The sequence below is a fragment of the Lupinus angustifolius genome, chromosome LG02 (genome assembly GCF_001865875.1).
Source record: "Lupinus angustifolius cultivar Tanjil chromosome LG02, LupAngTanjil_v1.0, whole genome shotgun sequence".
Taxonomy (NCBI): Eukaryota; Viridiplantae; Streptophyta; class Magnoliopsida; order Fabales; family Fabaceae; genus Lupinus; species Lupinus angustifolius.
In genome coordinates this window covers 20509897-20524661 of record NC_032010.1, presented here as the reverse complement: position 1 = coordinate 20524661, position 14765 = coordinate 20509897, and the positions used below count along the sequence as shown (strand labels likewise).

The 14765-nt window shown below is 32.3% G+C and overlaps 2 protein-coding genes across 2 annotated transcripts; one reads left to right on the top strand and one right to left on the bottom strand.

Moving 5' to 3' along the window:
* On the bottom strand, positions 470 to 9216 carry LOC109338500 (kinesin-like protein KIN-4C). Its single transcript, XM_019575761.1, has 27 exons — positions 8829 to 9216; positions 8530 to 8676; positions 8248 to 8400; positions 7907 to 8151; positions 7590 to 7729; positions 7257 to 7381; positions 6933 to 6969; positions 6746 to 6837; positions 6527 to 6643; positions 6336 to 6449; positions 6133 to 6216; positions 5837 to 6041; positions 5500 to 5600; positions 5200 to 5298; positions 4999 to 5112; positions 4810 to 4926; positions 4624 to 4704; positions 3987 to 4058; positions 3814 to 3907; positions 3709 to 3731; positions 3441 to 3526; positions 2861 to 2929; positions 2524 to 2751; positions 2213 to 2357; positions 1946 to 1984; positions 1297 to 1860; positions 470 to 1092 (listed from the first exon to the last, which is right to left on the bottom strand). The coding sequence occupies exons 1-27, from the start codon at positions 8946 to 8948 to the stop codon at positions 673 to 675; spliced, it is 3831 nt and encodes a 1276-aa protein (XP_019431306.1). The 5' UTR covers positions 8949 to 9216; the 3' UTR covers positions 470 to 672.
* On the top strand, positions 12880 to 14489 carry LOC109338491 (RING-H2 finger protein ATL43-like). The gene is made up of 2 exons (XM_019575754.1): positions 12880 to 13861; positions 13892 to 14489. The coding sequence occupies exons 1-2, from the start codon at positions 13113 to 13115 to the stop codon at positions 14454 to 14456; spliced, it is 1314 nt and encodes a 437-aa protein (XP_019431299.1). The 5' UTR covers positions 12880 to 13112; the 3' UTR covers positions 14457 to 14489.

Sequence of the window (14765 nt, the reverse complement as noted above, 5' to 3'; positions counted from 1 at the left end):
AAGAATTAAACTATTAATAGGACTAGTGACTATTGCCACCATCAAAAAGTATTTTTTTTTAAAGTTGAAATTGCTTGAATATTATTTGATATTAATTATGATATAAAATTTAATTATAAAAGTTTGATAAATGATTTCGCGGCTCAAAAGCGAAAAAGGTGAAATGAGGATTATTGAGGAGGTAAAATGTGCTAGGCTAGGGCTCTCAACATAAATTTTGTCAAAGAACCTTAAAATTCCTAGACATGGTCCCTGTTTATGAATCAATTTTTCTTTTCTTATGCCATTTTTCCTTTACTTCATTTCCCTTTTCCACCCAACCAAACATAGCATTACTAAAAAGAGCAACCTGAGCATGTTCTTCCATAAAAAAAACTCAAGTTAACAGTCACCTCAATAAAAACAAGAACCAGCTTTAACAAGCTTTTTAATAAAACCAACCAATGGAGTAACTAGAACTTGTTATTTCTCGTGAGCTGAAGCCATTACTACATACATGCCGTTATACGTGCACAAAATCATCTTCTATTGGTCAACTGAAGACAAACGAAAATCATTTTAATAGATACTTGTGTTTCTTATCAACAGATAGATTCGCCATAAGAATATGGCAATCTCATGCTCTCAATTCTGGATTATACCCTTAAAGGGTAAGAAAAGGATGCACAAGATTTAACGTCCACTGTTCTCTTTCTCAAGTGTTCTTTTCTGTCGAGAAGAACTTCTAGCATCAACAACTTCATGCTCCTTATTGTTGACAGATTCATCTGGTTTAATAGCATTTATGTCCCCCAATGGAACACTAACTTTTGATGATACTTGCCTTTGCATAGCCCTTGGTATTCTCAAGGGAATATTTGTCCCAATGACATTATTCTCTGCCTTGGAGGGAATTGAAGAACTTTCAGGTCTATATGAGTGCATGTTCTGTGGTCTGCTGGAAGAGACATTTGTTTCACTAATATTATCATTTTCTTTCTTGGGGACCTCAGAATTACTCGGCTGCAAGGAATGCGGTGGATCTGAAACAAGAACTATCGAGGATTTCCTCCATTTCTTTCTCGGATTACCTTTTTGAGCATTTGATTTGGCCTGCAAAGGAAAGTAATAGTTAACAGTGCTACTACTATATTGTTTTAGGTCCAATAAAGCATAAGACATCAAAATAACACAGACATAGAGGACAGCCAAATAAAAAAATGCCAGTAAAACTAATAGAAATTTGAAGTTAAATGATTTTTCCCAATGCAGAGAGACTCGAGTTTCTTAAGTACTAAATAATAATAACTAACGCACCACTGTATTTCCAATGTCCGAGAGAGGCTTTCTTGGCCCACGATCATTGTTTGTCTCAGCAGGTCTCGCAATTAGTGCACCTTGAAGCAACTCAGCACCCTGAGTAGCAAGAATGTGGTCTTTGTCTGTTTCCTCAATTCTAGAATCATTCCCAGTTCCTTCAACCCCATATTGTGTTGGCTCCTGTGACTCATTTGAGACTGATGCTCTGTTGGTACACTTGGTTGCAAGGCAACCACAAGAACTCCCACAACTGCCGCCCAGAGCTCTGCACTTGCATTTTGTTGTCTTGCAAGACGAGGATTTACTACAAGAGCAGCAAACATCTGATGCAGTTTTCTCAGATGCACAATCGAGTCCTTTTGAATTATCTTTGACATCTTCTGAACTGCTATTTGTATGATTATCTTCCATGCTTAAACGTCCACTTTTAGATTTTCTTTTCCGAACCTGTAACTTTCCTGACTCAACCCATTCGTCATCAGTTGCATCTACATCATAACCTTCTGATTCTGCATCAGATATATCCATGTCCTCAAATAACATGATAGATCGACGGTTTTCCTAAATGATAACCAAATGATCATCAATTAGAATACAACAAAGAAAAGAAATTTACAATGAGATAGATTACATGCAAGAAGCCTACCAGCTTGCGCAAGTCATACTTATGTCCTCCCATAGAACTCTGTCATGAAATTTAAATAATATGGTAAATAGAAGTGTCCAATTCTAATTTAATGAAGAATTGAAGTGTCCAATTTGAACAAATGTTTCTTCAATTTTATGAAGTAATACTTAAAATTGGAAAGGGAATTTTTTCTCCGGTTTATTAACAAATTCTAATTTATAAGTTGCAATGAAAAATATATATCTAAAGCTTAATTCGGATTATCTCTCAGCCAATCATTCGAACCTGCAACTTCAACTGATGAATAAGTCCAGCATTGTGCATTTCCGACTGTTGAAGCGAACATCTTAACCTGACTACATTTTCTTTTAGATCTCTTATTTCCATGTCCTTCTCTTTGCAGGTAACTTCTCTATCTCGCAATAAACACCTAAGATAAAGAAAAAGCAGATAAAAAGTAATTGATATCTCATATCATCATGAAAGACGAGTTATGGAATACGTGTAATTTACAGGTACTGCATTTTAGTAGGGTGTCTCTAATTTGACAAGTGGTCAGCGCATCTGTTAAACTTGACTTGCAGATGAGTGACTACCTGGACGAACATGCTATATTGAACAAATAATTCATCACATTCTTGGCATCAGAAAGGAACCGAACTTGATTCCAACGTCCCTTGCCACTGAAAACTCGTTCCCTCTCCTCTGCTGCTGACAACTGAGATCCCATAGACACCACTGTTGGAGAAGAAGTTTCAAGCATGTTTTCAAGAGCAAAAATCCTTGAGTTTCTTGCACCCGGAGATATTGATATGAGGCCATCACTACGCTAGCAAACAGGTACATGTTCTCAATCATAGATCACTAAAGAAAAACTAGAAGAATTTACAACAATTAAACTGCATAGGTAAATGCAGGGTAAGGCTTTTTCACCTTGTGTTGTTTTGCTTCATCATCTCTGCTTCTTTTAATCTGGCAATTTCCTCAGCTATTTTAGCCCTCCTAAAATGAAAAGCAATAATTCAATGAGTTTGTGAGCAAAGCTCAAACATAATAGTAGCATATAAAATACCTTACCCTTGAATTGGAAGTAAATATATGTGTTCATCGATTAAAACATCAATTTGGTCCTCCAGAGATACATTAACAACCAAGTTAAAATGACCATGATTGATCCTTTGGAGGACATAGTTGGTGGCCATGTAAATCTTTTAGAGGCTAAAGGTACAGTTCATGGTGGCCATTTTACACTTTTAGGGACTTATTTGCTGACAATTTTCTTTGGAGGACTAACTTGGTAGCCATCATGATTATGACATTTTATTCTATATATATATGTAAATATAAAATGAATTTTAGAAAATATCAGTCCTTGCTATAAATTATGCTAGAATAACAGAGCACCTCAAACTACGAAGTTTAGAATAAGAAAATAGCACATTCTAGAAATTCAACTGTACACAATCTCAAGGTCATGTATTTTAGCGAGAGGGAAATAGAATGTAGCACATACTCTGCCATTTGACGCTCATATTCTAAACGCACTTCATGCACTCGGACAGTGACTTCAAGCTCATGCTCAATTGCCTGCATCAAAGCCTTCAATAGAAAAGGACATGTCAATTAGGCGTTACAAAACACCAAGACTCATGAATCACAAGTTATATTCTTCAAAATCACCATACAAGAACTCAAAAGTATAAAATCCATCAAAGCCAAGCACTTATCAACGTTTAGCAAACAATTAAACCCTTTTGTATAATTCGCAAAAATGGGAATACCTGTATTCCGGGACCATTCCCACCTGCAGCATTCAAATGAACTGCCAGTTATTAACAAGATCATAAAATAAGGGAAAGAGCTGATGACACAGTAAATCTCCTAACCTGCAGTTTCACGAGAGGAATGCTTCTTTGATTCCAAAAGTTCTTTAAGTCTTTTTGTCGCCAGGGAAGCTTCTTCTGTCTTCCTTTGCAATACCTGCAGTAAACACATAGATAGTGGGATAACTAGAATCCAAATAAGGCTACATAAGCTAGAGAATTGAACATCAACTAACCATCTTTTGTCTCTGATTCAATGCCAACATCTTATGCATCTCATATTCATTCCTCCTCCCTTCTTTTTTAAGCTGGCAATTAACCAAATTATGTATATTAAGACCCACTACTATAACTAATCATTTGTTGACAATATCTCAGACAGATGTTTGGGCAGTTCATGCTAAAAGATAGAGTCATTCCTTATATATTCAGCAAGTAACTTAACAAAGACAAAGTTATAATAAATTAGTTTAATTTCATATACTATGTGTAAAAAAAATATATTGTCAACCAATCATATATTATCATGTCTGAGTTTCAAGGTAATTAGTGGAAGAGCCAAACATTTTTAATGACATGACAATACATGATAGGTTAGAGGATGAGCTTTGGGACAACATTAAGGTTGTCGCCTTGTGGTTTGGAGGTGAGACTGCATATATCTACCTAGAAGCAATATCTAAGGGTAAAACTATCTACATTTGCCCTCCCTGTACCCTACCAAATAGGAGCCACTACACAGACCTTTACACTCGCTGCATAGAAATTAAAATTGTAATACCATGACCGAATGGAAGGAAAAAAAAGAATACCACAAACAGGGAAAATATTTTTTATCACAAAAAGTAGGAAATTCTTCCCAACTGCATTTACCTGCAGAACTTCTTTTTCACGTGCAGCTTTCCATAACCTAAATTGTTCAGATTCCTGCTTAATCTTATGTTGCAGTTGGACCTAAAGAAAATAAACTAACAGTAATGACTATCACAGAAAAAGAAAAAGTTAACAGCCATCTGCTTCAAACTGAAAATACAAGCTCCATTAACAAGACAATTGCACCTTCTGACATTTGATTCTATGGATCTCATCCTGAAGTCGTTTTGCAGCCTCGTCACTTTTCTGTTTTTGCCTCAAGAGTTGAACCTGAGAATCTTGCTTCTTCTTCAGATCAGATACCTGGAAAGCAAATAATCAGCTCACTGCATTGAGTGGTCGTAAGAATTAAGATGTTCCAAATAATAGACTCACCTGTGCTTCAAGAGCATTCAACTTTTGAAGATAATCTTCCTTTAACTTTTGAGCACCAGCATCAGAGGTAGATGAAATATTTGAAAGATTGCACCTAAGTTCCTCAATTTCTTTCTACCATTAACAAAAAAAGAAACAAGAGTTATTACAATAAACTTCTAAATGCAATACAACCAAGATAGCATATCATAGATCGATTACATGTAGAAATTTCTTCTCTTGTTCAAGCTCATGAAGTTTCTTTTCATAATGATTCTTGAGAACTGAAGTATCAGAGTTATTAAATCGCTTCATTTCAGCCTTCAATAAGATAAAAAAAAGGAATTAGGACGTAAAAACAATTGATAAAGTCAATAAAAAACATGTAACAAATACACAGTGCTTATCTTCTGAATTTGCAAAAATTGATTTAGATACTAGATACTGGCAAACCAAACTTGACATAAAAAGATTCAAGTTCAAAATCTCCATGAGTTTGAAACCAGATCTAGTAACTTTTACCTCTTTTTGTTCTAGTTTCTTATCTAATTCTTTCAGCTCCCTGTCCAACTTTTCTTGAAGAGAAGAGTGTTCGGACTCCTTTGCATGATCTACCAAGTCATCTGCATACAAGTACAATGCTAAAAAAACTATCTATTGATGTTTAGAATTAAATATTCATTCAAAATGATAAGCAAAATACAAATACAAGAAGTTTTGGTATCAAGTCCAAATGCTGCTATAATTCTAGCTTGAAGAAATCAAATTATCATCTAAATTTTTTGATGCACCTAACCAGAACAAGTTTATCATGATACATTGCAAAGTAAGTGATACTTAAAAAGTTCCAGTATGCTACCTGTTATGTCCACAGATCTGGTATCACAATCAGATGAATACTCGTTACCACATGCAAATACAGCATTCTTTGACCGGAATCCACCATCGTCTGATTCAGCCCAGTCGATGAAATGGCTAGATTTCACGTTTGAATTTTTCAAACGCAGCAATTCTCCTTCCAGATCTTGGATTTTTGACACATAAGATTTCACCAGGTCGTAATCCTAGAAACAAGTGCAGACCATGAGTTAGTGACGGCTCTACTTTGTCAATAAATTATAACCACATATTAGCAAGGACTTGATGCATTCAAACCTGATTTGAATTTGAGTCAACCTCATCCCAAGATTTACCATTTCGAACTGATTCTATTTTCAAGACAAGTTGGTCCTTTTCAACCTAATAATATTCAATACATTGAGTGAGACCCAACAACTTGATGTCAAACATAGCACTATTGTTGTATTAAATTTGCAACATTTTATTAAAAACGTCTACATGAGGGATTAAAGAAAGACCTGAGCATCACTAGCACGTTGTGCTAAATTGTCACAAGTTAATCGATTTTCTTGAAGCTCCCGCTGTAGCTCCGCATTACTTGCTTCAAGTAAGGATATTTTGTGTTTAAGAATCTGACAAAAAGGACATTAGAAATTATAACCCAGTCCATAAGGATCAAGTTCAGACACTTATTCAAATAATGACATACCTGGAGTTCCTCAAATGGTCCACCAGCATCACCTCTATAAAATATAAGCTCTGCCTGCAATTGCTCAATCTGGCTTCGCATTTTCTGCACCTGAGCTCCCACTGGATCGCGGTTAATCTAAAAACAAGTAAATTTAGAATTATCAAATGTAACAAATACAACGACCACCACCCACATAAAAAAAACAACAGATACAGAACAGTGATGCAAAGCACTTACAACTGCCTTGTTCTGAATGTTGCGAGCGCGATTTGCATACTTTAAAGTGTTTAATGTCTCTTCAGCGTTGGTGTCAGCAGGACTAACACAAGCTGCAGCATTTCAAGCAAATTAAATGATACATGTGATAATAAAAATATAAAAATTTCCAAAGTCTATCATCAAACAGTGAATATGTACAATGTACCTATCATCATAGTTTTGCTGTTTCCTCCAAGAGAGTCCTGCGTATTGATAACCAATTGCAAATTTTGCATGTCAAGATAACAAAATATAAATCCATGATATATATATTAAAAAGTAAACATAACATCTAAAACTTTAATATCACAACAACTAAAGAAATAGACTTCTAAATCATGAGTTAGAAGTCATAGGTAAGTTTGCTTTTAAGTTCAGACATTATTTCTCGTATTACTTGACAAAATAGACAGAATATCAAATATGATTGAAAATGCAGAGCTGTTAAAGATAAGCATTACTAGATGTAGTGCTTAAATATTGTGCAAACCTGCAGTAGGCGTGTTAATTTGCTATCACGATATGGCACATGACCTCCTTCTTTTCGCTTTCTTTCATCTCCCAATGCACTTATTACGTTCCCAAGAGCTAATAAACCCTTGTTGATATGAATGCCTTAACAACGAGAAACCATAAAAGACCATTAAATATCTTACAAAACAACTTGCATTTATAAAAAAACATCAGCTTGAAGTGAAGGCATGCATTAGCTCAAAATTCAAAATTCTATTACGACAAATATGATAAACTACAGCATATAAATTTTTGTATTTATTATTTTTCCTCAACCTAAAAATTAGTTGAATCACTAACAGTGGAATACCTTCTTTTAAACGCATTCCATCTGCACCAGTTCTTTTTGCACGCTCAGAACCAGCAAGGTCTACTAGATGGAGTTTGGCACATAAGACATCATCACCATTCTTTTGCTCCATTGTGATTGTGAATATAGCATGTGAACGACTAGACAAGTCACATAAACCACACAGTCAGCATATTATAGACTATAAAGTAATTTCCCAATTGACAAAATAAAATAAATCACAATTTTTAATGTGCTTTATATCAGAATCAAATTAATGCAATACTACAATAAAAAACTATTCATAAGACAAAAAATCTGCAGACTCTTTATATTACCTTGATTGACTGTTCATATTTGTACTCCCAGTGGCACGTGCCAATGAACCACGTGAGAGAAAAGATGCCATTTCTTCTTTTGTCTTAACTTCAGGTTCAGTAACACCAGCCAGCGTTATTCCACCATTCACCGTTTCTCTGATTTGTATAGGAACTCTGGCTGGCACGGTAACCTTTGCAGTACATAACACTTCTCCTTTGGATGAGTTGGGATCAAGCAAATCAAATACCTCCTCCTTGAATATCTGTCATTTTTTAGTAGTTCGAGTTAAGAGTCTGGCCTCAATTTCAAGTCTGGCCTTGAGTACAGAGAAAATCAGTTAAATAGTGGTATTCTTTACCTCAATAAAAGATACTCGAATCAAAAACTCCGCAGATTGTTTCATGGTTTGGACTCTTTTAAATATTGTCTCCATCACCCTGGGTATAATTCCATCATTGCTTCCCTCCCCAGTATAATTGGTTCCCATTGTGTAGGTTTTCCCAGATCCAGTCTAACAAAACGAGAACAAAAAGCTCAATTACAAAATTACCGAAATGCAGGCTAAGTTATAAACATAACAAACAAAGTTTCCCAAGTAAAAGTTTCACAAACCAAATAAATGTGAAATTGAAAAGCATACCTGGCCATACGCAAGAACTGTTGCATTATAACCATGGAAGAGTGCATCAACAAGCGGAAATACACAATCATCATATATTGCGGACAACGGCAACCCCGTGCTACCATAAACATGATCATATGTGAATGAATGGGAACCAATTTGGACCTATCACAATCCCAAACACGTTTTCATAAATTAGCTAAAGCTCAAACCTAAATACATCACATCAAATTTAACAAAATAAACACAATTACTAGCAAATGCAACACTTAGAAATCGTTTCAAACCCTAAAAAATGAAACAAAAAAAACAATCACCTGAGGTTCTCCTGGAACAACAGAAATGCAATCGGTGCAACCGATTAGAAGCTCAGATGTAACGAGAGGGCGAATGTTGACCGCCACTCGCACACATTGCATTGATTCTGAATGTTCCATGAATCAGAAACCTTGAAGCAAATATATGACGCAAAATTTAACTTCGTTTTTAACAGCACTTCAACCTCGATTCAAGAATTAGGTTATTGCGATTCGTGAAACTGAAAAGTACGAAGCTGATGAAGCTTCGTTCGGAAGAGGGAAATTGAAAACGAAGTGATTGGGAGAGAAGAGTGGTTATTTTTTTTTTGAACGGAAATGAGAGGGTAATGGTTGCGAATTTGAAAGTGGACGTGTTGGATTGGATTAAACTGGATTTGATGAAACGGCGCTCAGGTCCGAATTCAAATGTGGAATAAGATCACGCGCGTGTCACGTGCAATACTGGATAATGTTATATGGATGAAACTCATAACGGTCAAATTCAACTCAAATACTCGCAATTGCAGAATTTATTGGACAGAAACCTACCAAATGTACAATCATGGATTGAATTTTAGTTGAAGTTTAATATTTATGGTTATTGTAAAAAAAATATATGTCATCAATATATTAGATTATATATAAAAAAAATTTATTAAATTATATTCGATGACATTCTACAGGGTGCAACCCTTTTTTTATTTTTAGAACATCAGGTGGTAAACTACTTGGAGGAATGAAGTTTAAGTATTCATTATTTTGACATTTCCAGAATGTCACCTATTGAAATTGACAAAAGGTGTGTTTGGTTTCAAGAAATATTTTCATTTTCTATTTTCATTTTCAAAAAATAATTTTCAATTTCATGTTTTCATTTCCTAAAAAATGTTTGTTATTATCGTTTTCATTTTCGAAATTATTCATTCCAACCTTCACAATCCATGACACCCTTGCAAGTATCATACCCATGATTGAATTATTTCACCAATATCATATGAGAGGTGAAGAAAAATTGTTATGTTGAGAAAAAAAGAAATAAATTATATTACCAAGGTGTGTGGTGGTTTGGAAAGGGATACACTCATTGATTGAATTTTGGGATTTTGTTGATTAGTTGATAGAGTAATTGAAAAATATACTCCTCTTATTCTGCATATTTTAATATCTAAGGTTCTACACATAATTTAAAAAATTATTAAATAATATAAAAATTCAATACAAATTGACTCAATAATCAAATTTAATGCACATTAAAAATAAAAAAGAAATTGAAAGATATGGTGAAAAGACGAGTAATGAATAAGGGTACATTTTGAAAATATGGTTTCAAAAATATCAAAACTTTTAGAACAAAATGGAAATATTAAAATATTGAAAATGACATTTTTCCATTTTCAAAATTTATGGAAATGATGGTCATATTTTTTGAAATATGAAATGAAAACAGGAATGCAAACATATTTTCATCATCATTTTGTGTTTTTTATTTTAAAATAAAAACAGAAAATGACCAAATCAAACACACCTTTAATTTTCAAAGTTACATTTTGACTTTTGAATACTACTATTTATGTAATTCTCAAATAATTACAAATTCAACTATATTACACGATAATAATGAGGTTGGGTGAGCATGGATAGTACATGCTCCTACCCATAATTGTATTATTCATAAGTATCAATGAGTTTTCAATTTTAATTATTTTATATATTTTCAATAATCAATATATAAAAGTAATTATTATTTGAATAATATGATATGTATATAATAATTTATAATTATAATCGAACTACTAAAGTTATTATGAAATAATAAAAATTAAATAAACTAAAATGTTAAAATAATAAAAACAATTATAAAATATTTAATTAATATATATATATATATATATATATATATATATGAGTATCCACAAGGCAAATATTATAATAATAATCAACTTTGTTTACTATTACTAATAATATATTATTATTTATCACCATTTTAATATATCTATATCTATACTATATATAAAGCTAAAATATGGTGTAATTATCATTGTGGTATAATTTCTATATTTTTATTTTGCCATTCAATTTTTTAATTTAAAAAAACCATATAATCCTATATAATCACTTCAAACATATTAATTATAAGTTACATATTTTCTAATAAAGACAAAAAAAAATAATATAAAGTAAATATAATACAAAAAAGACATTTTAATTCTACAAAATAAAGTGTATAAAAATTAATTACTTAATACTTTAAAATAAGAATGTGATTGACACACTAGACAAACACACACTAGTAATTATAAAGGTGAATGTTCAAGTTTATTCATCATGTTTTACTTTTCAAAATTTATTGGTAGAAATTGATTTTAGGTTCCGAAAAAATAGTTTGTCAATTAATTAAAAATATTGTCATTTTTTGTTTAAAAAACTCAAATTGATTTTCAAATACTACTATGTATATAATACCGTCCAATAATTATAAACTATATCATACTATAATATATATTGTTTATATTAATAATAATATATTATTATTTTTCACTACTTCAATATAAAATTATAGAGGTGAAGATTCAAAGTTTCTTTACTTTATGTTCCTCTTTCTCATTTAGAAATTTAGTTTTTGTGAATCAAGATAATAATATTATTAATAACAAATATATTGGTTCGGAATTTCCTTACTAAAACTATATTATAGTTACAAAGGGCCAAAAGTATATTTTGAGAGTGCAAAAAAATTTGTTTATTTTTTTAATCAAGTTTTACATTTTGAAAATTTCTTCCATTAAAAATAACTCTAAGTTCCAAAAAACTGGTTGAAAAATCAATTAAACACCTATTTAGAATATAGTATAAGAGTGATTTAAACACATCTGTTGATACATTTTGTAACAAATAAAAAATAATGAATAAACATTGAATTTTATTCTATTTAGATTTTTTTTCACAATATAATATATTTTGTTTAACTAAATTACACACGTCATCATTTTTTTGTTTAAGAAATTACATTTAAGTTTTAATATAATTTAGTCTTAACAAAATGGTTTATTTTAAGAATTAATTATATTTATAACAATTAAAGTTTTTCATTATGAAAGTAACGAAGCTCGTTTAATTAAAAAAATCATCTCTAATGAAAATAAAATTATTTTTAAATTATTTATAATTTTAAATATATATATATATATATATATATATATGTGTGTAATATTAATATATTTCATTTATGATATTGATGTGTATACATATGTATGTTATTTACGTATTTTAATTAACTATATATGATATTAAGATATTATTCGGTCTGATCGAATGGTCTGATCAGTTAGAACCTATACGAAACTTTTTATAAGTTTTCATAAGAATAGTGCACGGTCTCGTTTTTATGATTGTCACAGTGATACTTATTCATAATATTAATAGAGGAGGTGATGAATACCATATAGTGATGCTTATTCAGGTTCATCATGCAAGCAACTAAATTTCAGAAGTTGAAAGCAAAGAGTATTATAAAGCTGGAGAGAAGCAAGATTAAGTTAACACATATATTGACATTATAAGTGGATTTGACTAGGATAATCTTGTTTTAGAAGGGTTTAGAATTACCGTACCTATACCTATTGGTATATGTAAAGTCATACTCTTTGGAATTTTGATAAATAGAGAAAAAAACTAAATATCTCTAGTTTAATTGATTGTTCGAATATTTTATTGACTTGTAGCTTATTGGCTCTCAGTTTTAAAATCAACTGAAGTATGAGATAAAAAATTTAAGAATGATGTGTAGTTAGGCTTCTCATATTATAAATTAAAGAGCAAGGGAATAATGTGTATCTCATTGATGGAATGAAATGAATTGATATTGAATGATTACAAAGAAATTAAAGAACTTATTATATAGAAAATGTAAGAGACTTAACTCTACATAACTTCTAACTAACTAATTTATTTTACACATGTTATAAAAATGTGTCGAAGACGTGATATACAAATATAAAAGTTACAATTCTAATTTATATCTAGTTGAATATGGAGATGGATTAATGAATGAAATTAAGTTGAGGAGTTATATGTATATGTGGTGTGTCTAACCCTCTTAGTATAAACATTTTTCTCTTGAATTCCTACCATAGAATCTCTCCCAAAATAGCTTCCATACTCTAACTATCCTCATCTTCCTCCTCCACATAATTAAAACTAATCTTTCATAATAACTAAACCTCCCCATCTTACTAGTGTCCTAATGTTAACACTTAACATAAATAATACAAGCACCACCATCACTCGCGCTTAACACTTGACATGGTTGGTGCACCTTCTTTCAAGCCATTATTCTTCATCACCACCATTCTCATCATTCTCCCTATCATCATTGCAATAACCAGTGATAATGATGATACTAGAGAAACCCATAATCAAATTCCTAAACCTAATCATTATAATCATGATGATGGTGATGATAATGGTGGTATTGCCACCACAGCACCTACGGTATCAAAGCATTTTGATCATGATCATCAAGGAAAGAAATCATCAGAACCATTGAAACCAAGCACAGCAATTGTTGTTTGTGTTTTAACAACTGTTTGTTCCATTACGTTTATGATTCTTCTTTATATTAAACATTGCATTGATTTTAACAATGCATCTTCTAGTTTGAACAACCCTAATAATAATTCATCTGAGGAAAGAAAGAACTCTGGTGTTGAACGTTCAGTGGTTGAATCATTACCCATTTTCAGATTCGGTTCTCTCACAGGTCACAAGGAAGGGTTGGAATGTGTTATTTGTCTCAAGAAGCTCGAGGATCACGAGTTTCTTCGACTTCTACCAAAATGCGACCATGCATTTCACGTTGAATGTGTTGACATGTGGCTCAACGCTCATTCAACTTGTCCTCTTTGTAGGGACAAGGTTGACCTAGAAGATGTTGCTGTCGTTGACCAACAACACCTTCCATCACCATCATTGATACATAACCAAAGCAATAATCACAACGAAGATTTTGATATTAACAACACAGTGCAACCGCAGAATCTGAGTCATGGAATGTCTCAGAGGGATTCATTGGTGAGGGAAAGCAACGATGGATTTATAGAAATAAATTTAGATCAGAAGGAAGAGACATCATCAAATAGAAGATCATTAGATGATAGTGCAATGAGAAGAATAAAGGGTAATAGAGAAGATATGACATTGGTTACACAAGGAAACGAGAGAGAAAAGAAAAAAGAGGAGGAACATAGGTTAGAGCATCGTATAATTGTATCTAATACTACAAAATCATCATCACCATATGGTAGTGTTCCCCAAAAACGATGGAGCAATGTTGAACAATGTGATTTGTTGTACTTAACTTCCGATATGATAATAAGTGAAAGTAGTGCAACAGCAACATCATTATCTCAGCAGCAACAACATCGAAATAAGAGGATGACATTGTCATGTAAAACACATGGAGGAGGAAGCATGCGAAACCAGAATGTTGAAGATGAGATGGAGAAAGGTAGGGTGAATATGAATATGAGGAGTGTGTCTGAGACGACGGGGATGAATAGGAATAGAGGGAGGGAAGGAGAGGAGGAACGGCACGAGGGTGTGGTTAAGAGGTGGTTGGCTTGGATTTCAAAAACACACTCGCCGTAAATTTGGACATGTTTGCTTAGAAAACAGATACGCTCGAGAGGCTCCAATATCTGAGAGGTTTAATACCGGATTGATGGAGATACTTACATATATCCCTGACATATTGACTCGGTGAAATGGTGAATAGATAATTCAATATAAGAGATTTAATACTGGATGAAGATAATGATATATGTCCATATATTATGTCTTTGCTTTTATTTCTATTTTTTAAAGTTGTATTAGTATAGGGTTAGTTTCTTATACATAATTAGAGGTTCATTTGATAGTGTTAATGCTTCTTTTTTTATCAATAATGCAATTTATTAA

What these genes read in the sequence shown, in the direction of transcription:
- LOC109338500 (XM_019575761.1), bottom strand. Translation starts at nt 8,948, where the DNA reads ATGGAACATTCAGAATCAATGCAATGTGTGCGAGTGGCGGTCAACATT. An exon ending in AGAAACTAGAACAAAAAGAG is followed by an intron (nt 5,299 to 5,499) that starts GTAAAAGTTACT and finishes ATCTTATTGAAG; the next exon opens with GCTGAAATGAAGCGATTTAA. An exon ending in AATATAGCATGTTCGTCCAG is followed by an intron (nt 2,358 to 2,523) that starts GTAGTCACTCAT and finishes TCTTTATCTTAG; the next exon opens with GTGTTTATTGCGAGATAGAG.
- LOC109338491 (XM_019575754.1), top strand. Translation starts at nt 13,113, where the DNA reads ATGGTTGGTGCACCTTCTTTCAAGCCATTATTCTTCATCACCACCATT. An exon ending in CAGAATCTGAGTCATGGAAT is followed by an intron (nt 13,862 to 13,891) that starts GTCTCAGAGGGA and finishes GGTGAGGGAAAG; the next exon opens with CAACGATGGATTTATAGAAA.